Source organism: Mauremys mutica, chromosome 7 (assembly GCF_020497125.1).
Source record: "Mauremys mutica isolate MM-2020 ecotype Southern chromosome 7, ASM2049712v1, whole genome shotgun sequence".
Lineage (NCBI taxonomy): Eukaryota > Metazoa > Chordata > Testudines > Geoemydidae > Mauremys > Mauremys mutica.
Genome location: NC_059078.1, coordinates 115,881,695 through 115,909,373, shown reverse-complemented (window position 1 = coordinate 115,909,373; position 27,679 = coordinate 115,881,695). Strand labels below are relative to the sequence as shown.

The 27,679-nt window shown below is 39.1% G+C and overlaps 2 protein-coding genes across 5 annotated transcripts in view; one reads left to right on the top strand and one right to left on the bottom strand.

Annotated features, from left to right (window-relative positions):
* Window positions 1–3,644: 3,644 nt before the first annotated feature.
* Window positions 3,645–27,679, top strand: part of LOC123374939 — a 206,680-nt gene continuing 182,645 nt past the window's right edge. Inside the window, exons 1-2 of the mRNA XM_045025336.1 lie at window positions 3,645–3,783; window positions 19,788–19,904. The gene's annotated coding sequence lies outside the window, so the exon portion shown is untranslated. The remainder of the gene's footprint in view (window positions 3,784–19,787; window positions 19,905–27,679) is intronic.
* Window positions 7,447–27,679, bottom strand: part of GFRA1 (GDNF family receptor alpha 1) — a 199,681-nt gene continuing 179,448 nt past the window's right edge. For 3 of the 4 annotated variants that reach the window (XM_045025331.1, XM_045025330.1, XM_045025329.1), the window contains exons 9-10: window positions 13,898–13,951; window positions 7,448–12,553 (exon numbers count right to left, since the gene is read on the bottom strand). In XM_045025331.1, the coding sequence (XP_044881266.1) occupies window positions 12,392–12,553; window positions 13,898–13,951 (216 nt within the window). In that variant the 3' untranslated portion in view covers window positions 7,448–12,391. Of the gene's footprint in view, window positions 12,554–13,897; window positions 13,952–27,679 lie in introns of all 4 variants that reach the window. The other variant, XM_045025332.1, reaches the window with a different exon arrangement.

Below are 27,679 nucleotides of genomic sequence, written 5' to 3'. Positions count from 1 at the left end.
TCCGTGATAAAGGGTTATGGCAAAATCAATTCCTAATAACCTACTCTAAATTCTTAACTCATCTAAATTTTTATTAATACTAAAAGCCTAAGGCATTGTGCATTTTTCAACAGCTAAAACATCCAAAAATCCGAGAGCTTGTATGTACACAAATAATTTCGGACTCAGATGTAAATTAGGTCTTAGGAGTTGTTACCCGATTTCAGCATTCAGCAAAGGGGTGATTAGCATAAATCAATTAGGTTAGTAATATAGTTACAACCAATGACACTACGAAAAGCTTGCATTAGCTTGGAGACTATAGTTTCCTTTTTCTCACCCTGTGGCATACTTTTCTCTCACTCTCTTTAGCATTTTCCTAAATTCCCTTCTGAAAGCAAGAGTAAAGTGCTGCACTTGCAAACCTGGGAATAAATATCTTCTGTTTAGCCAACCCCGCTTATGGTGGTTTTTATTTATAATAGCTGTTCAGAAGATTGTATCCCAGTTGCTTCAAAAGCAATTGACTACCAGCCTTTATTTCATAATGGTACGAAGCATAAATGTGTTTTTATGAAAGGTTTTGTGAGTTATACTTCCACGTCAAACAGAACCTGTAGCATGCTAACACAAAAGAAACTTTCTTCAATAACATTGGATTCCTCCCCCACTCCTGCCCTATTTTAGTTCATTCCTGATTGAGGCTGTGTAATTTTCTGTAATTAACATTGTTAAAAATTTATGGCCATGCTGGACAGGGTTGTACTTAATTTTCAGGTCCAACTATGCATGCATATTGCCAAAAAACCTGGGTTTATTTTTACCAAAAATTGGTTTTGGAAATAGCACTCCTCTCTCTGAGCATGAAACTGAACCAAATATGAAGCTGCCTGTAATGCGGAAAGACTTTCCTTGCCAAAACCTATGCAAGGGTCAGGACTGGTAGATAGCTTGGATTAGGCATTTTGTGTGTGTGTGTGTGTGGAGGGCGAGGAGGGACACTTATACATCCAAGTCACAGGCCTCTAAGAATCCCCTACTGGTTTTGTAGCACATTGGAGACCAAGTCTTCAAGAAACAGAACTCCCTACATCCAAGTTAGAGCATCCTTCCACTATTTCCCTCTCCATTCTCATATCCTTATCCTTATTCTTAGCTGGCAGTATGCAGGCCTCTGTCTTTGCCCAGAAAGGACTATATCTAGATGCCTTCCAAAAAACATCCTCACTAACAGACTGCAAACTCCTCCCCTGCCCATTTATAACTTTCATTTAAATCCCTTCTTGTTTATGAATGTAGGGACCAAGAGACAACTCTCTTTTGAAGTCTAAAATACTACCAATAGAGAGAGGTTTTTTGGTTTTTTTTTAACCAGTTCAGCCTGTCATAATTGGGTACGATTCTACTAAGTGTTGCATCTGGTCCTATGATTCAATGATTTTTTTTAACCTCAGCTGCAAATTTTTTATTTTATTTTATTTTAAGATGTTGCTTGTATTATTTTACTTTAAGATGTTGACATGATAATTCGTCGACTGGTGTTTAACCCCCTCCATCAGGGTCAATAAAACCAGAGAGAAGATTTGAGAGGGAGGCTATAAGTGGTTTTTAATCTGATCCAGCTGTTCAGTGATCTAAAATAAGTTTGTTTTCACATACCTCTGGAGAGGATGTTGCTCAGCATGCCAGGCACTGAGATGTGCCACTCTTCACCCTTCATTCTTGTTAAGTCCTCTGTGTTCTCTTCCCCTCCATTGTCTCTGCATCTTTCTATGCAGAAGCCCATCTCTAACCCCGACTGAAATATTCCCATTCCCTCTTCTTTAAAACAGCCGTCTTCCAAGTGATCTCTAGACTCTACTTTTCAAGGACTGACACAAAACGGAGATTGTTGTTGGGGATAATAGGGGAAAATCAAAACAAAGACATTAATAGGACAGGTGCTAACCATTGCTGTTTATGCATTTTTGGTTGCATCCCATTCCCCAGCCTCTGCATCCACAAATTATATTAATTTAGATTTTAAAAACTCTTTAAGATAGAGACCTTGTCCTCTTTTCAGTAAAGTATCTAAGTATTATATGCTTGGCAGCACAGTCGAGCATCAGTTGAGCATTCCCATAACTGATATGAAAGTTCCAGCTCTTCCAGTGTGATGCTGTAGCAAAAAATGGCTAATGCAATCTTTTGATGAATGAACAAGGGAGAAGTGAGCAGATGTAGGGAGGTGATTTTACCTCTGTATATGCAACTGGTGAAACCAATAGTAGGAAATTTCACACAGTTCCGGTGTCAACATTTTTTAAAAGATGTCAAAAATTGGAGAGGTGAGGAAAAGAGCCACAAAAATTATTCAAGGCATAGAGAAAATGTCTTACAGTGAGAGACTTAAGCTAAACAGATTGAGCACATTATGAAAAAGAAGACTAAGAGGGAACTTGATTACAGTGTATAAGTATTTTTATGGGGGAAAAAACACCAGATTCTGAAGGGCTCTTTAATCTAATGGAAAAAGGCAGAACAAGAACCAATAACTGGAAGCCGGAAATTAGGCACAATTTGTAAACAGTGAGGGTGTTTAACCATTGAACAAACTACCAAGAGAAGTGGTGGATTCCCCATCTCTTGAGGTCTTCATATCAAGTCAGGATGCCTTACTGGAAAATAGGATTTAGTCAAACACAAGTTATTGGACTCAATACAAGGATGACCAGGTAAGATTCAAAGGCCTGTGATATACAGGAGGCCTCCCTCAATGATCTAATGGTCCCTTCTGGCCTTAAACTCTGACATTCTGAAGTGACCCTTTTGTTTTAACTTGGACACCTGCATGTGCAGATGCCATATAGCGAGGCCTGCAGCATGTTTTTAACTTGGTATGTTAAAGCACAGTTTGAAAAGGGATGATTGTGGCGATAATGTTGCCGTTTTCTAATTGGGTCACTGATTGTGTCCCTGGAACGTGTCCAATGTGGTGTCCTACAACTTGTTTTCCTCCTTCCTTCTACCCATTCAGGACACTCCTCATTTTGGAAATATTTTGTTTTTCCTTTTTTTGGAATGACATCTATGCTCTTCTGATTCCTTTTCAGAGTCCCGCGTCTCTGGACTTCTACTCGTCTTGTGTCAAAATATCAAATATCCTTTTTTTCTGGCCTAATCCTGTCTGTGTGTTTGTGAAAGAGACACCTCATGGACAGAGGACCTCTGTTGCTCCTGTCTCTCAACCATTTGCATTTGATGTTCCTTGCTCATTGCATTTTGGTGGGACACCATATATCAATATCACAGATGAATTCTGAGCCAGGAAATGCACTGACTTTTAAAGGGCAAATCTTTTATTACATTGTCTTCTAGACCATAGTCAAACGTAGAATAAGAAGAATAACAAAACCCCATAATGCTTTTCTTTTAGAGAGTCAAAACAGTCCCTCTCTGGAGTCAGCCATGCCAAAACAAATGACCCATACAAAATCACAAAACAGGCTTTTTTTTTAATAAAAAGAGAGACCAATGTTTATTGGGTGGGATTTTCTTTCGCCTATGTACAATAGTCATGCGTGAGCATTATGTCAACAGAAAAATCCAAACATCACGAAGTTACTTCCAAAGTCCAGACAGTCCAAACAGCAATGTCCTTAGCTCAAGTCAACAGGAACAGTGGGGTTGATTTTGGGTTTTTGTTTTTTACACAACAAAGTACCTGGCAGAATGACTGTGAGAAGACCTGACACATAATAACCTACAGTGGGACGTACAGAAATCCATAAGACAACATATAGAGAATTTATACAAGATAACAAGGTAAATATTTGTATAAGAATCTCCTCCAAAAAGGGAAGTAGGGATAAATGGATGGTTTTTTTGTGTGGGGGGGGGGGTGGGAAGGGAATGGAAAAAATAACCTGGGCTGGTCTCAATTTATAGACTATATTCACAGTGAAAATTAAACCTTCTAGCTCCAAATGCTGCCAGTTACCTCAGCTTGCATCCCTCCTCCCATCCCCACTCAATCCCTCTATCAGCCTCACATAATAAAAATACTTTAAATCCAAACTTCATTCTATTTCCCTCCGCTGTAGTTCTTGTCAACTTGTATTATACAAAAATAACACAAACTTAGACATACCCTCAGCTACAAGAAACACTCACTCAGCTTCCCAGCATGAGGCGGATTAATCACAGCTAATTATGTCAATACCAAGTTGACGATACACATAACATGGTATAAACGCCATTAAGCAAACTCAGTGGCGATAACCGTTAGGGGGGGAAACAAAGGCAAATTGGCAAATGTTGTCTTCCATGTCATAGTGCTCTGAAGCCATTTCTTCCACTGTTTGGCTTCAGCCTGCTTCCTTCTTAGTCAGAAACAATGCAGTGTCCATGGGAAAGCTAAGACATGTTGTATATATGCCTGATTACTACAGAGAACTGTCAGCCTAACAAGAAATGGCAATGTGCTGTTTAGGACCATCGTTTTCATTACTTTGTTACCCATGAAGCTTTTTTTGCAGGGCGGGAAGATGGTGATAAACAGATTATAGATCAGATAAAACAAGATTCTAGACCCTTGAAAGATGCACTCATATTCAACTGCACGTTGCATGATGGAATTCCATCTCTAGCATACGGGGGTGAAGAGGGGTCTTCTCAGATTAATTTAGTTAGGGATAAGGTGTATAACCTAATATTGTGTAGAGGGAATATAACACCCTAGCAATCAGATGTGAAAAAATAATCCCTTTCCCCTCTCTTCATGGCTTGGAAACTGTTGGCTCCCTAGCCATTAATTCCTGCTTGCCATACTCATGGGAGTAATTCACCCTTTGAGAAAGGGTGATTTGTCTCACTGGGGGTGCAGACAAGAGTCGAACAAGCAGGATTTGGGTCTCTTTTTCTACCAGCCTAAGGCTTCAGGATATTAACATCTTATACTTGGCCCCTTACAGTTTGCAGTTAAATGAAACATTGTGGTCATCAGCCATCACACTTTTGTGTCTTTCTGAGATCTTGCATCAAGGCTTTGAGACTCCTCACTCCTTCTAGCTCACTCAGACACCCAGGATAAAAGCCCAATTCTTCGATTTTGTTCCGAAAATTGCTTTACGGTTTCAGCAGGCTTGCTGGCTCCTGTGCTTCAAGAAGTCTACATTTCCCTGTGGCTCAGTAGATTTATTTTTTAAGGTTCACAATGAAGGGCAAGCGTGACGGGCAAACTAAACATCAGGTTAATAAGCTTGCTCTGTATCATGAGCATACTGAGTGAGTGCCAATGAGCCTGCAAGCTTGGATGGGCTTATTTGTCAGTTTGAATTTTTGGAAAACAGTATGCGAACATGTTTGTAAGTTAATTCAGGGCTGGCTTGGCAGGGCTGGCTTGGCAGCCCTGGAGGTTAAAGTCTTTTGTAAAGGCACAGAACAGGTAGTGGCAATGCTAGTTATCCCATCCTTAGCCTGTTACCTTACTACTACTGCAACTAAGGGTGATATGTTAATTCAGGCTCTGTGGCATATTCAGGTTATAACTTCTCAAGTGAGACCTCGGACAACTGCCTGTTTATGTAACATGGCCAGATGTCCACTAGGAACTGAACTGATTGAAACCAGCAGCAGAGGTGAACAGCTCTGTATCCCATTATTAAGCCCTTCCTTACCCTCCAACAGATTAGCCAAAAAATCTCAGGCGTCACCCCCTAAAAAGAGGAGAAAATTAAGAGTAAACAAAGGATTCAACCAAAACTAATGTACACAATAGGAGATAAACTACAAGAATAAAATTGGCTATTTATTGTACTTATAACTGCAGATCTTTGAACGATTTCTCCAGCTGTCAAGCATGTTTGATCACAGAGCCATACAGACCTGTGCATCATTAGTGCTCCCATTCAAAACCACTGAACACAAGCCAGCAAACATGGACGGTAGTGTAATGCCAAGACACCATCTCTAATTACCTACATTAATCTACCATATCAATTCCTAAATCCATCAGCTTGGAAAGGGCCTGAAGATGAATACGGCCTGATTCTGTCAAGTGCTCAGTCCCCTCAACTCCCATTCACTTATGTAGGAATTGAAGGAGCTCAGCAGGTTGCAGGAGATGCTCAGGGCTTCACAAGATGCAGGTCTATAGGGAGAAGGGTGGATTAGTGAGACAACCTTGGTGGGAGTAACTTGAAGAAATCCAGTTACAGTTAAATACATGACTCAGTTTCTTCCTAGTTCTACAAATTCCATTCTAGGAGATTAGAAGGCAGTGTAGAAAAATTCAGGTATTTTGGAGTTATTAAGAAAAGGAAAAACTGGACAAAAGCTGTGCTCAAGTGGGTATCCGGTTTGGCTGCTTTATCTAGTCAGTAATTAACACCAAATGACACAATGACAAAATTCAGCTACTGGAACCTGGGCAAAGGAAAACAGCAGAAGTTGCAGCTGCTCTGGTCTTATGGGCACACAGCCCTACACTGCAATAATAATAATAAAAAAAACCTGTGGCACTGAGCACAATGCAATTGACTTGGGCTAGTGGGGGTTGCGGGCCTAAAAGGAACAGTGTACAAGTCTGGGCTCAGGCTGGAGCTGAAACCCTGTCATAGGGTTTCAGAGCCAAGGCTCCAGCCTGAGCCCAAATGTCTACACTGCAATTTTCAGCCACATAGGCTGAGCCCCAGGACCCTGAGTCAGCGGGCATGGACCAGCTGTGGTCAGGCCACAGGTCTTTAATGAAGTAGCAGACATACCATTAGGAGCTAAGACATTGGCTGAATGGTATCACATTACGCTAGACACCACAATCTCTGTTGATAAATGCCATTGAGAAATTGGTTGACCCCTGCTCTTTTCCCTTTAAGTTACAAACTCTCTCTTGGCCAGACCTTGGAAGTTCTTTCTAAGGTTTTCATCAATGACATTTTACCTGGGCAAGCTATTAAAAAACACTGCATACGGATTTCAGGATTTGGCCTGATGGTTACCAAGGTCACCACTTTTAATACATAATCTATGAAGAATAAACTTTCCCTAAAGACAAAATATAGCCAAGTAAAGACAGGGAATTAAGTTGTGTGATGGACAGATACTATACTAAGCTGAAGAATGTAGTTAAAAAAACCCCCAATCCTTAGCCTCAAAACTAGAGTGATGGTTCAAATTTTTCTGATGCAACTTTTGTCATCAGAAAAGGCTGATTTTACAAAATTGAAACATTTCATGGGAATGTATTGATTTTGTTGAAATTTTCTATTGGAAATCATCATAATGTTTCATTTTGATAAGGTCAAAACATTTCATTATAACTGTTGTTTTGGACATTTAAACTTAAATTATAATAGTCAAAATGTTTTGATGACAATATTAAAGACAAAATGATAAAGTAAAAAATGAAACATTTTTACTTTATAAAAATGGTGGATAAGAACAACTTTATTGAAATGAAATATTTCTATGAGGTTAAAACAAACTATTTCACGTCCTAAAAAAATTCCAAAATTTTGACTATTTTCCTAATTCAGGATGAATCCAAATTTTAAAATCTCAAAATTTCCTGCATGACAGAAATTCCACTTTTTATTTTTAAGATGTTTGACTCAAAACGAACAGTGCCAAGAGGATTAGACAAACCACTGACTCTTCTGGTAGAGGTGACTGTCTCCCAGGAAGCTAGGGAGAAAAAGTTGAGTGTTCTTGCATGAAGAGGTTCACTAGAGACATGGAACATCTTGCTCCTGACCAAGTTTACATTTCACAAAGTAAAGGATATACTCAAAGAAAATGCTGAGGCAAATCTTTAGAGGAAAAATGTAATGGGGGAAGAGGGCAGAATGATCTTCTGAATTCGAGAGAGCCTGAAATGTCCATAAAGTGAAATGTCACAGAAGGAACTGAGCTGGTAAGACAGAGCATACATTTAAAGATAAGAAATCTTTGGATTAATTTTCCTGCCAATTTCATTGGAAGCAAACACATTTCTATCTGGGCTCATGTGATGCAAAGTGGAGGGTATGCATAAAGCCATTGGAATCTGGGGCACATCACAAGGGATACTGCTTCAGTTTTTAATTCAGGGCTCTTGTAAGTAAAAGTGTATTATTCAATGTGTTAGATCCACCAATGTAGTAAAGCAAAATAGTTGCATTTTATGAACAGCCAAATAAAGTGGAACTGTTTGGCTGGGATAGTTTATAATAAAGAAATAATACATGCTAGATTAGCTCCTCTCACTTGCCCAGCTTTTGCTACCCATCTTAAAAGGAGCTATTCCCCAGAACAACAATCCCTGGCTCAATCCACGTACTTTCTAGTGTTCTGCTCTGTCAGCAATAAAGGATTCCAACGGGCAGCATGAGACAGGCCTATCACGTGACTGACTTTCCTCAGCAAGTGTTTTAAGCATCATTCTTCTCCCTTACTGATTATATCTACCTTTCCTCCCTGGATATGTCACTTTTAATTCAATCAACTCTAGACCTGGTCTGGTGTTACCCCGAGCATGTACTCAAGGCATACTCTACTTCCTGGTGTTTACACTCCATAATATTGGCCACGTCTCATACAATTTTATGGGCAGTAGGACACACCATAAGTTTGAGGAAAAATAGCAATACTTCTAAAGAGAAACAGGGAGGGGAAAAGGCAAAATGAGCATGAACTAATGTAATAGTATTTTCCTATCAGGCATGGTGGGTTTTCATAGTCTTAGTTCATTGATTCAGAATGCAACAGACCTCGGGTTATGAATGGACTCATTTTCAAAAAGGAGAGGTCTTATCAGGATGTCATTGAATAAAAAATTACTGGAAATAATTATCCAGATAGAGCCTATCAAATGCTTTACAAATTATTAAGATCTCCTGCCTATTCCTAATGACACAATATAGGTTAATTTTGCTCAAGGGAAGAGGGCCCATGCACCAATGAAGCCTCATGGAGACAGTCTTGCAAGGTGCTGAGTGCCCGCCACAATCACTGACTTTAATGGGATTTAAGGGGACCTTGCAGCAATGTTTTAGATCATACCCTTAGTATATGACCAAAGCAGTGCATAGGGCCTTCTGCGGGACCTCTGTACTTGACAGAGTGAAAATTGCCTCCATATATTTTTTGTTTTGTTTTTTTAACTAGTAACTGAAAGTATCTCCTGCAGCTCATATCCTTGTCTCTTTTGTATATTAATATCTTGGGAAAGTCAGACATATGTTAAATAGTGCAAAATGCTGACCATATATCAACACATTGTGCATTAGCTCTTTAACATGCTGTTTTTTTTAAAAGAAACAAAGACTATCAGATATATTTAACATGAAATGTGGAGATGTGTTTCTAATCATTCTAATGAAACTACCTGTTTCATTACATTAAATGAAAAAGGACGGCTTGTGTATCTTTATTTTAACTCATGACTTAATTTAAACATATAGCTTACTTAAAAACAACTGAGTTGATTACATTTCCAATTTAAAGCCTAGCTGTCATCAATAGGTGCATCCTATATTTGGATGGCTGCTTCCACCGCTGCAGATATACTGGTAAAAGAAATGCACTGAATGAATGTATGAAATCCAGTCTTCGTGTGTTTGCCTAGCACTCAGTACATGCAATTATGGTAGCTGTAAGGAGAAAGAAAAAAATGAAACGATTTGCTTCCTTTAGTACTGTAGCAAATGACTGTGTTGACAAGGTCACCGTGCTAAATTGACATAGTCAGCGCCACATCCAACTGCTAAAAATCCACCAGTATTTGCATGGTGATGTCTGTAAGAACCTCTCTGAAGTGTCAGACTCGGAATATTTTCCTCTGGTTTGTTTAAGCAAATTTATTTTTAAATTAAGAATCCAGTGTGCTTTCAATTTATCCAGGAAAAAAACCAGAGTGCTATTTCTTGCTTCTGGTAGATAGGCCAGCTTTACAAAATGTAGTCTATTTCTGTGTTATACACATGACTCTTGTTAAGCCAGATAACAATTCCTTTTGTTATCAGATGCCAATGAGAGTTGTTGTTTACAGTGTTAAGTGATCAGTTGCTTTTATTCTGAATCACACTGGTTCAGAGCTGCTATAATCAGTATAATATAGATAGAGATATTGTAGTAAAAAGAAATGTATAAAATCTTCAAAAAATGTATGCACTGTACTATCAGATTATTAAAGCTCCAGATATTATTTAACATTTAATGGGCTGAATATAAATGATATTGTAAAGAAAACTTTGTTGATCAAAGAAGGGTTTAACCGTTTTAATGTTTATGGATTTGTTTTGAAAATATTTTTAATTGGGTAATGTCAAACTTTCCTATTTTAATTCTGTATGCATTAGCATTTCAATAGATTATACTTCCAACTCTTTTTGACATAAAAGAATTAATTTTTAAATCTTGGATCTAGTTATCTTTTTTTCTTGTTGCCACTATTTTTCAATAATTTGATTAGCTTTTAGAAGAAAAGCAACAGCAACCACGGGGGATTTTGTAGTAACGATAGACTATATATTTCTTCTCCAAAGCAGCTCTGATGCCTTTGAAAATAATTTGAAGTTTTTTTATCAGTGCAGAATTAAGGAGTAATGTTGTCTAATTTGCTAAGTTTAGTGGAACACAGTACTCTAGATGTTTGCCAGAGAATGCTTTGAATCGTATGGTATGTGACTATAACCAAGACTACAAAAGTGAGTTTTAGAATTTTTTGCACTGCTTTTATTAGCTTGGTAAAAAGAAAAATCCCAAATATGGATCAGCCAATAGTTTAACAATTGGTTAGTGAGATGTATATTTTTCACATTGCTAGCAGCACTGAAGTCAATGATCTCTAGTTTGTATTTTTATTGCAAATATCTGATCTGGACATTTCAACCAAACCTGAACACATCATGTAGGTTTCAGTGTAAAACTATAAATTCAGAGTGATGAACTCTACACCTAGCAAAGTGATCGTCTACTTTCAATAAAAACAAAACCAGATTACAGTTGATCATTTAGACATAACTGCTTGTAACAGTCACCAAGCCACTACAGTCAGGTATACAGACAGCCCTTAGGAGACGTGCTGCCTATCTGATGACATTTAAAGCTTTAAAAAATCCCTTCTAGATATTGCAGAAAATCATCATGATTCAGCATAGGATGTTGGTGTCACCAAATGAAAACAAAAGTGTTTAAATCATGTGCATTGGCAACACTGCCATTAAACCATTTATGGGCCCCATCTCGCAAACCCTTACTCATATCAGCAGTCCCATGGGCTGGAGGGGGAGTACTAGTGTGAGTAAAAACTACTTACATAGATGAGGGTTGCATGACTGTACCCATAATTGAAGCAATGATCCCTTTACGTGTTGATTTTAGCAGTATAAGAAATGATACACAATTTAAATTTCACATTTCTGCTTTATGTCCTACTTTCAGTCTATAATGGTGTGATCGGAGAGCTAAGGCATAAAGCTCCTTTAACTTTTAGAGTTGATATACTATGTAAATATAAGCAGATAGTGCTGTTTTAGTAGATGAAATAAATTGTATGTCATTTTTATTAAACCAAGAGTAAAATAACTAGACTGTATTATTACAATAGAAGTATAGAAGACCAACAATTGTACAATTTAAACTCTTTAGCAAAATTTGTTTCTATGATGTATATCCTTGTAAATGTAAATAAATTTAGCATTATGAAGTGCTCGCAATGATTGCTTCTTGTTAATTTAAGGAATTTTCACCTCTTGTTAAGGCTAAATGTAAGTAAAATTTAGAAGTACTAGTAAAAGTAAAAGTTTATCACACTCTGTTTTTTATGAGATTTTAACTAAAAGATGTACATTACATCTGTATGTGACTTATAATGGCTTCTCAGCAGGGAATGCAGAACCACTTACGTTACATAAACATTTAAAGAGGAGAATGCTAATACATTGAAAGAGTTAAACATCAGTAGCAATCTATCAAATGAAGACATTTCATGAAGTCCACTCTCTGGGAGAACATTCACCATGAGACAAAAGCCTGGCATCCTCGTTAGTCTGATGTTCATTTAATTTTAAAATCAAAATCATTATATGAGATAAATAGGATCTTAAGAAAACTGACATCTTCCTTCTCAGGTAAAGGCCAGAATTGAAATAATAATAAAAAATCCAAACAGATTGCTTTACAGGCAAATTTACATACTGTCTCTTTAAAACACTGCATGCCCAAAAGCCTTTTGGGTTTGGAATGTACCACTGCATCAAATATCTCACAAAGCCCCTAAATATCACAAGAAGCTTTAAAAAAAAAAAAGGAAAAAGAAAAAGAAAGAAAAATTCCAGTTGAATGAAACTGTTTTAGCAGAGTGCTTCAACTTAGCTCCTAGAACTGGAATTTCAGATAAACAACAGAGGACAGGGAACAGATTTTTTTTTTAACGTGTCCTTTTGTAATGCAGCTACAAGGTTTCTGATGAACTTAAGAACAAAGAGATTGAGAGTGCAATTGTCATCAATATGAGCAGTGTGCTTAGACTGAAGCTTGTAGGAAGAGCAGATGAATTCTCTGACGATATGTGACTGGTGGAGACTCTGACTGTGTTGTCCTTCCCAATAGCATTCTGCAAGAGACAACACTTTCCTTGGTCACTGTTAAGCATTTTCATTATACTTTAATATATTTAGATGCACTTAATAAAATTCATCCGGTCAGTTTCTCTCCCTCCAATTTCATGTATTTCACCACTATGAATTTAAGTATATGAGAAGGATAAAACAGGATGTCAAAATGACAGTGGTATTAAAATACAATTTGATTGTAACTATCAAAACACTTTTAAAGGACACCATCAAAGTAATCAGGTGGGGGAAAAAAAGAATAAATAAAAAATGACATACTTTGAGAGATGACCCAATTGGAAGATCTAACCTTCTAAAATCAAGCAATATTTTAAAGAGATCTGTGTTCAACATGGAAATTCATTTTTAAAAAGCAGATGCAGGACTTACTATGAAGTCTGTCTTGGGTAGCCAACAGCAAGGATTGTTTGAAAACAAAGTATTGCTGGATCCCTATAGGTAAGACTGGAACCACCGTCAGAGTAGGCTTATGGGTTGCCCTAGCAACTGGAGCAATGTCCATTTAGTTTCTTTTCCCAGTTGCTGGATTGTTATATACCCTGTGTTTTCATGTACTAATGCTACATACAGTAAAGCGGTATCTTATGCAGCTGTACATTACACACAGTAAAACAACAGGATAATATTAGGGGCAGATTGGCAGGTCATGTGCAGGTACGCAGGGGACAGTACACAAGGAGTATTCTTTAACCCCTGGGCCAGCAGAAAGGTTACAGTTTAGTTTAGTTTCCATGAGAGTCAATCTTCCACCTCTAGGGATGGTCCTTATCGGTCAGGTTTGAAGCAGGCTGGTGGAACAGCATAGGGAAAGGTTCCAAGTCTCCAGGGGCTGTCAATCTAGCTCCTAATGTATTATATAACTGTCATTTCATTTATCCTAAATCAGTAGTCTGTCAGCCATAAAATGAAATCTGCTGTATTTCTGGGACTTGGTAAATGCCATATGATTACATGTTCCTGCAGATTACTAGCTAATTACACTTCCTAGGTGCAACACTAATTACTATTTGACCTGCAAAATCAGTTCTTGGGAAGCCGAGTGGAAAGAGGTCTCGGAGGGAATCCCAACAACTATGTGGGAATTAAAATGTAATTATCTCACCAACGCATGGTCCCAGGGTAGCAAACACTTTGGGCCCAATCCTGAGCTCCTGACTCAGGCAAAACCTCCTTTATTATGATAACTTGGTACCCAGCCATGAGCATATTGATGGGAATTTTGTCTGAGGAAAGAGTCCAGGATTGGGTCCTGGATTATTACATTTCAGATTGATATTTGTATTATGAAAAATAAAGTGCTACTGTAATAGGATCCACATTCTTACCTCATTAAGACAGAGTTCTGTGTCTACAGATTCGTTGGATTTCCGCTTCTGTGCCTATAGACAAATGCAAACGTTACATATTATAGATGTATATTTACACATATAATATGGATATTTCTGTTTGAAGAAGCTCTTCTTGATTGTTCTGTTTCATATGAACATGCCTCTATAATAAGTGAGTAGGAAGGAAAAGCAAATAGTAAAATAACGGTCTTGAAGTAACAATATAATCTCAATGCTTGTCTTCGTAGAGCCTTAGTGGATGGCAAGCTGGGGTGTGACTCTACAGAATGGTAACTAGCCATTATATTTCAAATGGTAGTTCATCAAAACACACAAAGGAACTTTTAATGTGCAGTAGCTGGGTCCACGTAGCCAGTTAGTGCATGGCAAACTAGTGCACTGCAGATTTACCGCCTGGTTTGCAGCGCATTAAATCCCCATGTAGACAAGCCCTTTCAGTTTTAATCCCCACTGTGAATTTAAAATACAAATTTTGAAAAAGCCAGTAAGGATAAGGGCATAAGGCACTCAGCTATTATCATGATAAGTGCCATAGAAATGCCTACATATAAATCAAGTCAGTAATCAAGGGTCTATGTAAAAGGCACGTATGGTCCTGGTAGAGAAAAATGGAATATGATCACGCTTTCAGTAAATATTAACTAACACTAGTGCATCTTAACTAGAAAATATGGACTTTGACCATTGTATTCTTCACAGTTAGGAAAATATACACCATATTTCAAAGTGTTTTACTTCTGCTAATAGTTAGAATTTTAGATATAAGATGGCCAATAAAAATTTTTTAAAATAAAAATATATTAATTTCTGTGTCATGCTACAGCCACAAAGTCTGTTCTGGAAAGTGACCAGATTATGCAAACAGAACAACATTTACTTCCTTTAACGAATGTACCTATAAATCAAACTGAAGTCAGAGGATCAGGGGGACTGGATACCAGGTGCCCCACCTCACTGGTGAGTGCTCCAACCACCAAATTATATAGTCATTCTCTCTCTCTCTCTCTCTCTCTCATTTCCCCACCTTATTTTTTCCCCCATTATTTATCTACAGTGGAAGAGCTTTAACAGGAGAACCTGAGGGGGCACCTCATCAGAATATCCCATGGCCCAGTGGTTAGGGCACTCACCTGTGAAGTTGCAGATCCCCGTTCAAATTCCTTTTCCCCCTCAGGCAGAGTGGGGACTGGAATCAGAGGTCTCCAACATCTCAGGTGTGTATCCTAACCACCAGGCTAAAAGTTATGAGGGATGTCATCCTGAGTCTCATTTTCTGTTAACTTGTCTGTAGGGGCCCATTCAGTAGGTGAGTTCTGAGCATGCTTACTGGGTCGGGTCCCACAGGGGAGTTAGGGAGAGGATCCCCAGTCTGTGCATTGTTCTGGGGCTTAGGTGTGGGACTGCAGTGCATATGTGCAGAGGTAGAAACACAGGCACCTAATGAAATTTTACCTCAAAAATTTCAGTGCTGAGCAAGTTTTGGCACCTACAGGCTCCAGCAGCAGCAGCTGAGGTTTTTGTGAATCCCAGTGGTGCCCGATTCTGGGATTCAGGCACCGAAAGTGGTAGGTAGGCACCTAAGTCTTTTGTGAGTCTAGCCTCTAGCTGAAAAAATAAAACCCTGGCAGTGCATTTTGAGTGTTATTTGGCCAGATTAGAAATGACTTTCTCTGGTGACTGCAATGCTGATTTCACTCCTCATTGACTTGCCACAAGGGGAAACATGAAAAGCAAGGAGAAACCAAAGTGGAACCTAATCCTGCATTTCTTTTTCACCACATCCTTCCACTGAGTCAAATGGGAACGCGGAGATCCAAAGAACATAGGATGGGATCATTGGTTTTTACAGGATAAATTATGGAAGGCCTTCGTTGAGATTTTCTACCTCCTTGCTATGTGCTAGATACTCAAGTTCTTATACACGCTTCTGTCTACTGCCCATGTGTATTTCCTAGTAGCTATACCTGGCTTGGGTTACAGAATACTGTACCATTTAGGACACTACTATTTCTAATTAACTTCTGCTCTATACAAAGGATTAAATTTTATCTTTTCTTAAGACTTAATATAGCTCTCAAAAATGAAAAGAGAGAACAAGGTCATGTTCCTCTTCCACTACAGTCATCTTGAAAAGAAACATAACCAGTGCAGCACAGAAAGTATATTTGCATTTTAGAAAAAAACTGTTTTTAGGGTGAAATCAACAATTATCACACAGAATCCAAAATCAACAACAAAAACTTTTCAATAATTTTGATCATCATTCACTAGGTTTAAATTCGGAAGAGTGATCTATATATTTAATGAGAAGCATTTTAACAACAATTAATCACCTGCTTCAAATAGAACAGATGTTCCTTGATCCTTTGGATTTTAAAAAAGTAATTTTTGTTTATTTTTTGTAGTGAGGGGGGGCGGGTTTGCAGGAAAAAAATTAGCTTCGAGGCTTTATCTGCCAAGTTTCAAATCGGAAGAGTAGATTTTTACTGCTGAGTTATAAACCTGAAAAAATGGTTATAATGGAAATGCTGGCATAGGCTTCACTACTATAATACAATAGTGTATCACTAAATCACAAGTAATTTTGCAGGTGGAGGGGGCTGGGAAAGAACCTGTGGGCAGAAGAGTGAACTATGGGAAGCTTATATCAGTAATTACATCCTAAAGGGAAAATCCTTCCTGCCCCACACAAAGAGAAGAGAACACAGCAAAACGGAAGGTGCTGTGCTTCACAGGAAAGGAGTTCTTTACTTGAGGAGCCAAGTCAGGACTCACGCACTACTGATGGTCTTGATGCACATGCACCCACACACAAAAATGAGAAATGGTGTGGAGCCCCATTATCTGTTTGTCTACAAAATATCTCAAAACCTCATACAAGATAAAGAGGTTTGCATCCCTTGCATGCTGCATAGTGCAGTTCTGGCAGGGGAAATTCTGCACCTCAAGATGCAGGAGGCTTTGGGGGAACACAGCTGCGTCTTACACAGGCTACTGTAAATGCCATCCCCAGCCTCAAAGATCTCAGGACAGTGCAATTCCATGCCTGGTACACAGGAACAGGTTTGTCCCTAAGGTATTAAGAGCAGCCTTTTCAGTCAGAGTAAAGCTAAAAATAAAACACACAAATGACTAATAAGACTACGTAGAAGTTCAGAGTTACAAATACCAGAGTTACAAACTGATCAGTCATCCATACACCCCATTTGGATCAAAAGTGTGCAGTCAGGCAGCAGAGACAAAAAGAAAAAAGCAAATACAGCACAGTGCTGTGTTAAATGTAAACTATTAAAAAAATAAAAGGAACCTTTAAAAAAGGATTTGACAAGGTAGGAAACTGTTTCTCTGTTTGTTTTATTTAAATTAAGATGATTTAAAAGCAGCATTTTTCTTCAGCATAGTAAAGTTTCAAAGCTGTATTAAGTCAATGTTCAGTTGTCAACTTTTGAAAGAACATTTTATGAGTTATGAGCATTTCAGAGTTACGAACAGCCTCCATTCCCAAGGGGTTTATAACTCTGAGGTTCTCCTGCATATTTCAAAATTAGACTTATTTTCAGCTTCACATAAGGCCTGAGCCTGCTATAAGAACGTTCATGAGAATTTTTTTACTGACTGAAATGAGAGCAGAATTGGGCTTTTAAAAAAATCAATGGAAAAGAAGTTTTAAAATAATTCTAAAGAAAAGAGGTCTGGGATCTGTGTTACTGGCTAAAATCAAATCTGCTAATGATTCATACACTCAGCTGTAATCTACTGCTGAATGTAGAATGAATAGTTACAGGCAGTGGTGAGCTGGAGCTGGTTCCCACAGGTTCCCAAGAACCGGTTGCTAAAATTAGACCTCCGTGGAGAACCGGTTGTTAAAGGGCCAGGGGGTGGGCAAAGAACGCCGGTCTGCGGGCCGGACCATCCTGTTGCTCCCAGGATTCCCAGCTGGGGAGGCTGAGGATCCCCCGGCCCTTCCCCCGCTTCCCCCCAGCTGCAGCGTGGCCAGCCGCTGGCATCAGCTGGGCAGCTCAGCTGAGCTCCGGAGTCGTCCTGCTGCTTTGAGCTGTGGCAAGGTAAGTGGGGAGGGGGCTGCAAGCTCTAGGGCTGCTGGGGGAGGGGCAAGTGGGGCAATTTGCCCCAGGCCCTGCAGGGGCCCCCGGCCCCACAAGTATGTCTTCCCCTGCCCCGGCCCCTCCCCTGCTCCTCCCCACCTTAAATCAGAACTTTTTATAGGGAACCGGTTGTTAAGACTTTGGCAGCTCATCACTGGTTACAGGTAATAGACTGACTGACCTAAAAAACCTCCAAATTACTATACACCTTTTTCTTTTGTTGCCATAAAAACAAGGAGTAACTTTGTTTAACTACAGTTCTTAAAGCCCATCCCACAAGGAATGATTAAGAAGGTTTGAGATGGGTTGACTGATAACTGTGGCTTTGCAGGAAACTCCTGTATGGTTGGACTCAGAAATGCTGGCCAGTCTTAAGAAGCTGCCTCAGTTTTGTCTTTTGTCATCAGTCTTGTGCTGAGTTACCCTTTTATATTTTGTAAAATGTGCCCCTTAATTTTGTAACTAACCTAGTTACTATGGTAGAAAAGCAAAGATTCATATTTAAGAATCTGAACAGTCATGAACTCTGATGAAATTTTCATTACACTGCACATCTATCAGGAGTCTTAGTTTAGCTTGGGCAGTCTCAGGGTTTTAAACCACTCCCTCCACCCCCCATAAGGGACCATGCCCAAGCCAATGTCCTGGCTGGTGCAGAAAGCTTCTCAGCCCATTTTGGAAAAGAACTAGTGCCTCAGGCCCAGCAGAGAGCTGACAGATGTTCTTCCTGGAGGGGAAGGAGAACCAGACCTAGCAGAGCAACTAGCTGTTTCCCTGGAAGGCACGTGGTACTGCTACATAGCCTATGTCCATATTACAGCTGGAAGCAAGCTTGCGCTAGCTCAGCTTGAGCTAGCACACTGAAAACAATAGTGTGGATGTTGCAGCTTGGGCTCTCAAGACCACACAACCCCATGGGTCTGAGCTTGGGAGGCCACCGATTTTCTGGCTTATAGTGCAGTGATTTTGTTTCACATACAGTGTAGTGTTCATATAGGTTATTCAACATGCACTAGAGGTCCACTTGTGGATTGTTCCAAACCAAAGTGAGTTTTAATTTGGGAGAAGAAGGGAGCAATGGAGTACTCAGCCTGAAGAGTAAGAGGCACAGAATGAGCAGCTGATCCTGCACACCAGTACTTCTCTGATAGTTTGGTCTTCAGGTTTCATGAGGGAATATATACTTTACAGGCCTCATTGCTTAGATACTATGGTGATAAGCAATATAGCTATAACTAAGACAGATACATATATTTCATCCTTGTTTTCAGGTTATTTTAATGGGTGTGGCTTTGCCATCCTTTCAAATTCTTGGCTAGCTATAAGCATATTAACAAGGAGAAGAAGAAATCTCCCCAAACACCCTCTGGCTGACCCCACTCCTGAAATATTCATAACAAATGACATTATGTGTTCTCTTTGTTCTTTTCTAGTGTTGATTAGAGATTTACTATGCAACCAACCTGTTTTCCTAACAGCAGGACACAAACAATAAACAGAAAAATGCGCAGAGTGTAAAAATGCAATCAGTTTAACTCTTCTGCACTCACTAAGTGCTAGCTGCATCTATCACACTTGTCAATAGTATTTTCTGATTAGTACAGTGGTACAACAGTATGCTGCAATATAAATTACTTTTAGCGGGAAAACAAGCAAAGTGCATGTCAGAGACAGAGTATACTAAAATAATGATCTAATTCAGCATACAATAATTCTGAATCCTGTGCCTCACAGCCTGGTGTAATGCTATTTATGCTTTGTAGATTCTCACCATGAAGAAGCCAGATTTTTTTTTGCTGAATCAGCCCCGAAGATGCTACCTTGGAACACAAATTTTATGTGCGGTCATTTTGCCTAACAGTATCATCCCATTTGGTACAGTAAGTACATTTTAATGGTAGTTATTACCCAAAATTTCTGGTATCACTCTTCAATGCTAGGAACAAAATACATAGTGAGTAACTTACAAAATACATAGTAAGTCTTCTTGTATGTGTGTGCATGCCAATGCCCATAGGCAGCTGAAACCTGGCTCATTTCTATAACCCTCTCTTATCAGGGCACACAATGTTCATAAAGCCCATGGAAGGCAGATTACCTGCAAAGTTCCCTTTCCCCCTCCGCACAGGGCATCCTGCTGTTTGTGTTTGAGTGAAATTTGTGTGCTCAAGTTTTAGGAGTAAGGTAACTAAGCTGTGCAACCACACAATAGATATCCGTCTCAGGACTCTGCGGAAAACAAATCCTTCCTGACTATGCATGGCCAGATACACAGATCTTCAGTTAGTTTTTGAGTGAGCACAGTACAGAATGCAATACACAGACTAGTCCGCCAAAAACGACTGACCTAGTATCTTCTGAATATCTAACCTTACATGGTGGTAGAGTAACTAGTTCTGGGTTTGCTTTCCTTTTCACTCACTCATTTATTTGAGTTAAATGACTTCAGATAGCCCTAGATTCTTGTTTCCTATTTTTAGGGGATATTGTGCAAAGTTCCTAATATTGTCTTTTTATGGATATGCCTCAAGGAAACATTTTTGCATTAAGAAAGGCAGAGAAGAAAAGAGAATACTAAAAAGCATAGGCAGAATAACTTTTCCTAGCCTAATATCCTAACAACTTAGGCTCCTTGGATTTTTTGCCCCTCAGCTATAACACTGAACACCATGTAATCCAAAATCTAGTACTTTGGGATTTTATTATTAAAATCCATCGTCCCAGTGATTCTCTACTGCCACCAACCCAGCGACTTATATACTAGTTATAAGTAGCATCTAGATATTGTGCACTGTAATTCAGTTAAAGAAAACAAAAGTGAATATAAAGCTTTTAAAGTCCTATTTGAACACAGTCATATTTTAACTTTAAATAAAGAAACTCCACGGTTGAAATCCTGAACCCATTGACTTTACTGGGGGCTGGGATTTCATCCCACATGTCTAAGCACTAGTGATACTCCTGCTTTCAATAACCCCACATATCCCGTGAGAGGTTACACCTTAAATGTGCTACTCACAAGCAAGTTCCCATTCACATTTATCACAAAATCTCTGCACCGTTTGACATGATTGTTCACAATTGGGAGTCTCTGCTTAAGAAAAGCCTAGGAGTGGCATAGCAGGTCAGGATTCAGCTGCATTGAGAGCTGGGTGGGGAAGCAAGCCAGTTGCCTGCCAAGGCTGGCTATATGATATGTACACAGCCCCATGCTGCCAATGGAGGGGAAGGCAGAGTGGGAAAACTAGGCCACGAGTTGCCTCCACACTCCAGCAGCAGGACCAGAGGAAAGGCAACTCGCATTTCTGCAACCAGGAGGCGAAAGCAAGCTGGCTTGTATGAACATCTGTCTGTGGACAAACCTGAGCAGCTGTTGTGGTGCTTGTGCAAGACGCTGTTCTCCAGAATGATGCCTGGCTTAAGCAACGGATATTAGTGCCTCTTTCTTGAGCACTACATTGACTCAGAAATGTTAAGGGGAAAAGAATTGTCATAAACATTTGTCTAGAGAACCTACTGACCGAGTCTTTTTTAAGAAACTAAATTGTTGAGGATTTTCGCATTTATTAACCATATAGTAAATCTGTGTATATGTGCATGTGTACGTGCTGTGAGCATGCGCGCGCACACAGAATATAGTGGTCCACTTTAAAAACCTGACAATTCCCTCGAAGAAAACCTTAGATAATTAAATGGAAGCGTTCACGATAGTTCCTGTAGTAAGTATAGGGAAGTAAATGGGAAAACTGCAGATACTAAGATAAGATTATCTATATCAGGGGTCGGCAACCTTTCAGAAGTGGTGTGCCGAGTCTTCAAATATTCACTCTAATTTAAGGTTTCGCGTGCCAGTAATACATTTAAACATTGTTAGAAGGTCTCTTTCTTCAAGTCTATAATATATAACTAAACTATTGTTGTATGTAAAGTAAATTAAGGTTTTTAAAATGTTAAGAAGCTTCATTTAAAATTAAATTAAAATGCAGAGCCCCCCGGACCAGTGGCCAGGACCCGGGCAGTGTGAGTGCCACTGAAAATCAGCCTGTGTGCTGCCTTTGGCACATGTGCCATAGGTTGCCTACCCCTGATCTATATAGTAAAATTGGCAACTATGAATGCGTACACACCTGAATGCAAGTATATTTGCTTTGCTACATCTGTACTTATGTGACTATCCCTGATGGGAAGTTTTATTAAATCACCAACATGATTTAGGGATTGCTTTATAAAAATAATTCAATCTTGATCAACTATGATTTAGAACAACTGTTGAATTTTGCATTTATGGTCCCAAACAATCCACTCTCATGAGGTGACATAGAAATGCTTTTTTTATTAAAGCTGTATGGAGAAAAAAGTGTTTTAAAGGCCCTAAGCCTGCAATTAGGCACCGACAATTATGGAGCTGGGGCCTTAGTGTACAAGTCGCACTTGCTAGGTACTTAAACTAATTTTTAGCATTAAAAATACCATTCAGAATAAAACCACTCATTATATAGGAGGAAGGAACATTAACTTTTTAAAGAATGAAATAAAGCTTATCCAGGTAAGACTGTAACAGGAATAACCTGCATTTTCTGACAATGAGAAGGCAATAGACATTACAAGAAATCAGCCAGAAGCAAAAATCCAGCATAGAAAATTTCAGCCCAAACAGGTAAGGTTTTGGCAAAAAAATTATAAGCCATTGAAAACAGGTTCTTATAAATGGGAAGTGTTAGACTACCAGCTCTGCCTGTAATAATTTATTCTTATTTTCATTAGAATAATGCTACCTTCAGTGAATCTTTCCCCATCATTTTCCAGTGAGGCATTCACACTTACCATTGGTATTCTGGGTTATTAAATTCCTAGATCACTTTAATTCTTGAAAGTAAAACTAGTATCATGCTAATACTCCTTGTGAACGTTTTATTTTCTACCATATACTCATGTTCCAAAGGATTTAAGTGAGGACAAAAAAAATGTTAAATCAGTCCAATAAGTCCTATCAACTGCCCTCCATTAGTTAAGCTATCCCTTATGCATCATCCTGCCCTCACTGGAGTCAATAGGACTTTGATGATTTTACTTGAATGGGAGCAGAATTGAGCCCTGAGACAGGGATGAAAACCTGGCCCCACGGAAGTCAATGGCAACACTTCTATTCACTTTAGTGGGCCAGGATTTCACCCCAAGGACTTAGTCTGTCTCTGGTATTACACGTGAACAATCCTCTCTCATACAAACAGCCTCACTGAAGTCAATGGAGCTATCTGAGTGAGTGGGAAATATTTATCAGAGTAGGAGTTTGTACAATCATACCTAATTTTCTATTTCCCATATTCTTTATGAGTTTGATTTTGCACCATGCAAGTCAATAGGAGTTTTTACATTGACTTATATGGGAGCAGGATAAAACCCTATGTAACTTTCTAACATCTACTTGTATCTGCTATGAATAATTACTCAAATTTGCTGTAGGGAAAAAAGTCCTATACAACTTTTTGCCACAAATAAAATGCTCACTGCATACACACGTGCACATACAAACAAAATGAATGGGCATTTTAAATTCTTAGCAATTATGCATCACATTTTGAAAAATTATGAGTCCATGATAATCAGATTATGCAAATAATTATCAGATTATGCAAAATTATATTCACAGGAAATAATTCTGTTTTGTTTCATTGCCCAAATCAGCCACAGAAATGATGGAAAGCTTATATTCAAGCAGAATAATGTAATGCAGAAAAATGTAAGTATTATAAATAGACAAATCCTAATATTTTGCATAGGTTCCATGTATAAAAATAGCACTAATTGTCACCTCTGGCAGTGAGCCTCATCAGAGAGGCCAAGGATTTATGAGCATATGATTATAAAATTCCATAGTGTTTCAGATGTTTCTTTCCAGTTTTCTTTCTCTTTGAGATTCACTGCTCTGTCAGGACAGGAAAGATCTCATGTGCTCAGAGATTTTGTAATTCCTTGGTAGCTTCAAGGTGCAATATGCACAAAATTTTAACATCTTTTGTGGGGGCCTACATAGAAATTATAAGGTTCTACCAGCATATACATGCTGCAGTGGAGACTCGAGTGGACTACCTGAATAGGACCGTGTTTAAAGGATTGTTGGGGCAAATGTTTTCCTGAATGTGCAGGAGCTACACTAATATTTCTGCATCTTCCAAAAAATTCCCTTTAAGGCATTTGTTTATGGGTTTTTTTTTAAGGTGAATATGTGCATGTGTGTGTGTCTAAGTGTTTGACTGACAGCTGTGGAGAAAGGCCCGGCTTGACAAAGACCTGGCTAGGATGATTTAGTTGGGGTTGGTCCTGCCTTGAGCAAGGGGTTGGACTAGATGACCTCCTGAAGTCTCTTCCAACTCCAATCTTCAATGACTCTGCAATTTAGTCATGAGTCAAGTACATCACAGTCAGCAGAAGGGTCTCGATCCAGAGCTGGAGGGAGCAGCTGGTAGTTCAAATCTCTGTACTCTGCTTAGTCCTTGGCCTCTTTGTTGAGACTACGAAAAAAGCACTACTAAGTGTAGCAGTGGTTTCTGTAGTGTGGACACTTGGGCCCGGATTCACAAAGGTACTCAGGTTACTAAATCTGGGGGTGAGGCGCCTAAATCCCAGTTTTAGGTGCCACTGCAAACTACAGAACTCCTGCCTGGCTGCCGGCTACCCCTTTAGGCACCTAAACTTGCTCAGTGACTACATTTTTGCACTAAAAGTTTCCTAAGTGTCTATGTTTCTGCCTCTCAGCATGCAAATTGCTGCCTTCCTTTAGGTGCCCATGCACCTATTTCCTACCTAAGACCCAGAGCAATCCATGGACCAGGGAAAGTCAGGCATTCATCTGCCTAATTCGTGGAAGGGACCCAATCCAGTAGGTGTGCTCAGAGGCTGCCTAACTCACACAAAACAGCTGTGGGAAAGGAGGACCCTCTTCCTTATAATGTTTAGCCCAATGTTTAGAGCACTCACCCAGCATGTGGGAGACCACTGGCTCAAATCCCCATTCCTCCTGACAAGGTGAAGGGATTTCAGCAGGGATCTGACACCTCTCAGGTGAGTGCCCTAATCACTAGTTTATGAAATATTCTGATGGGGGTCTTCCTCAATCTCTCCTAGTCAGAGTGTTCCATTTTAATTACATAATTTAATAATTAAATAGGAAATGTGCAAGAGAGAGGACTATATCCCAGTGGTTAGGGCACTCAGCTGAGAGGTGACAGAGGCCTGCTCAAATCTCTTTTTCACATCAGGCACAGTAGGGACTCGACCCAGAGGTCTCTGATATTCCAGGTGAGTGCACTAACCACTGGGCTACCGATTATAAGGAAGGCACTCCCCCAACCATTTTGTGTAGATCTAGGTGGAATCTGAGCATGCCTACTGGTGTGGGGGTAGGAGGGATTGCCTATCTTCCTCGGCTTCTCCCATTGGCTAGTGTAGGCAGTTTCCCGCCTACTGTGTTGAGTTTGTGGATCCACATTCTCAGGTGCCTCTCTCTCACCATTCATCATAGAGGGAGCCTACACGCCCAGCTGAGGCTCTGTGGATTGCGGCGTTGTTCTTATGATTGTCTAGGTGCCTAAAAGGCACTGGCATTGGCATACTTAAGGCCCTTTATGAATCCTCGTCTTGACCACAAATTCAGTTGCCAGAGAGCAAAATTCATCTCTCACAGACCACCCAGCAAACTGCCTTCAGATGCCAACTATTGCTAATTACCAGTGTAGACTGGATTTTGACCAGCAACCTAAAGGTGAAAGGAGGACCTTGCCCATTATCAATCCCTGAGCCGTATACTACCCTCATTAAACTCACATTCTGGGAGCTGATTTTAACTGAACCAGTTCACTTGTGTCTATTTATAAATAATGACCTTCATTCCTCATCTGCAATAATCATGACTATATTCTCACATCTAATCACAAACAAAATCTTCATTACAATTATTTATTGGCCAGATGACTCCTGATAAGAACATGATTCTGCAACAGGGACAAGTATACTACAGGCTGATCAGGGTTCATATCTGTATAAAAAAAGAGCTAAATTTTAAAAAATGCCCTCTAAATTTGCATCTACAGATTTGCAAAAGATGCAACAGCTTCTTCCACACACAAACCCCCTGCAAATGTATGCAAAATTGGACAGTTAAGGGTATACATGATTCGAGTGCACAAATAAGATTTTACATTTATATAGAACGTTTAATCCCAAAAGACCCTAAAGAAATTAATGTATACACATTCAACTTCTTCAACTCTTTTTTTATGCCATCACATTTTGGTGGGAGGCAGCCAATAGTAAAGAGTACAATGAACAATAACATTTGTTTAGCATATGATTATTGTAAATGTTTGCATGTATACACAAATTGAAGACACAAATTTAGGGTTAGGTTTTCAGAGTTAGATGCTTGTAACTGTATTGCATTCATCTGTGCATGCTTAGTTTATAAGACCAATTACCCAACCTGCTGGCACAAATCTGGTATTTGTCATGGCACATGATCATCTAGGCATCAAACTCACCATATGGACATACCTGAGTCACACATATACATCAAAGATTGTTAGGCACACACAAATGTATGCGTGTGTAGCTCTGACACACAAATGTATGTGTGTGTAGCTCTGTACCTCTAACTTGGAATTTCTGGCCATTAGCACCAAGTTGAGCCTTCTGAAAAGGTAACAACTCTCTGACAGAAGAAATACACAGTAAAATACTGCACTTAGTAAATTAGTGCCCTGACTACCTAATTCTGTTTTCAAAAGCCTATGGGGAAGGATAATCCTATAATTCTTCTGGATATACATGCTGTGTGAACCTATGAATAAAAAACCCTGCGTTGTGCACAACAGTCTGTTTATTTGTGGCTCACAGAGCAAGCTAAGCACACAGGAGGGCTTAACATGAGGTAGAATGGTTGAGCCCAGTCCACTGATTAGTACCAGGATCCTGTATGAAATATTTAGGATCTTATACTCCAAAGTAAAGAATAAAATAAACAACACTTCAAACTCCCATTGATTTTGAAGGTGAGGGACTAAAATGGGTGACAGCTTCTTACGTTCCAGAACTGAATAATAGATTGAAAAAAGTGGTTTAGTAGAATGGTTTAAGGGTAGTGCAGAGATCTATTATTCAAGTGAGGCAGCTGATTAGAAGTCATAGGAGAAAAGGTCAGTAGGGAATAACAGAGATTTGATTTATTTCCAATATTTGATTGTAAATGTGCACTGAAGACTACAGGTAAAATGAGAAGACAGGTTAAAAGCAGAATAAAAACATATTTATGTTCACATCTTTTTTAGCATTAATGCTTTTTATTAAGAGTGTATGTTAGCCAATTTGGTTAAAAAGCTGTTTTTCATTTTCTCTCCTATAAACCTGGCTCAACTACGATGAAGATATAGGCATGTGTGAAGGAAGTATGTATTTCGCTCTTCTACCTATGCTACCTTTACAGCTCATGATACAATAATTTCAATGTATAGTTTAGAATGACTGTTTTTAAGTTTTTATTATATTTTAGTCATTTATGAATTCCACTCTATTTCTTTCATTTACTGCTGGTTGTGGGAAGGAAACTATTCCCATGTTGTTATTGTGTTTAATGAAAGAATTTTCATCTTATCCTTTGTAT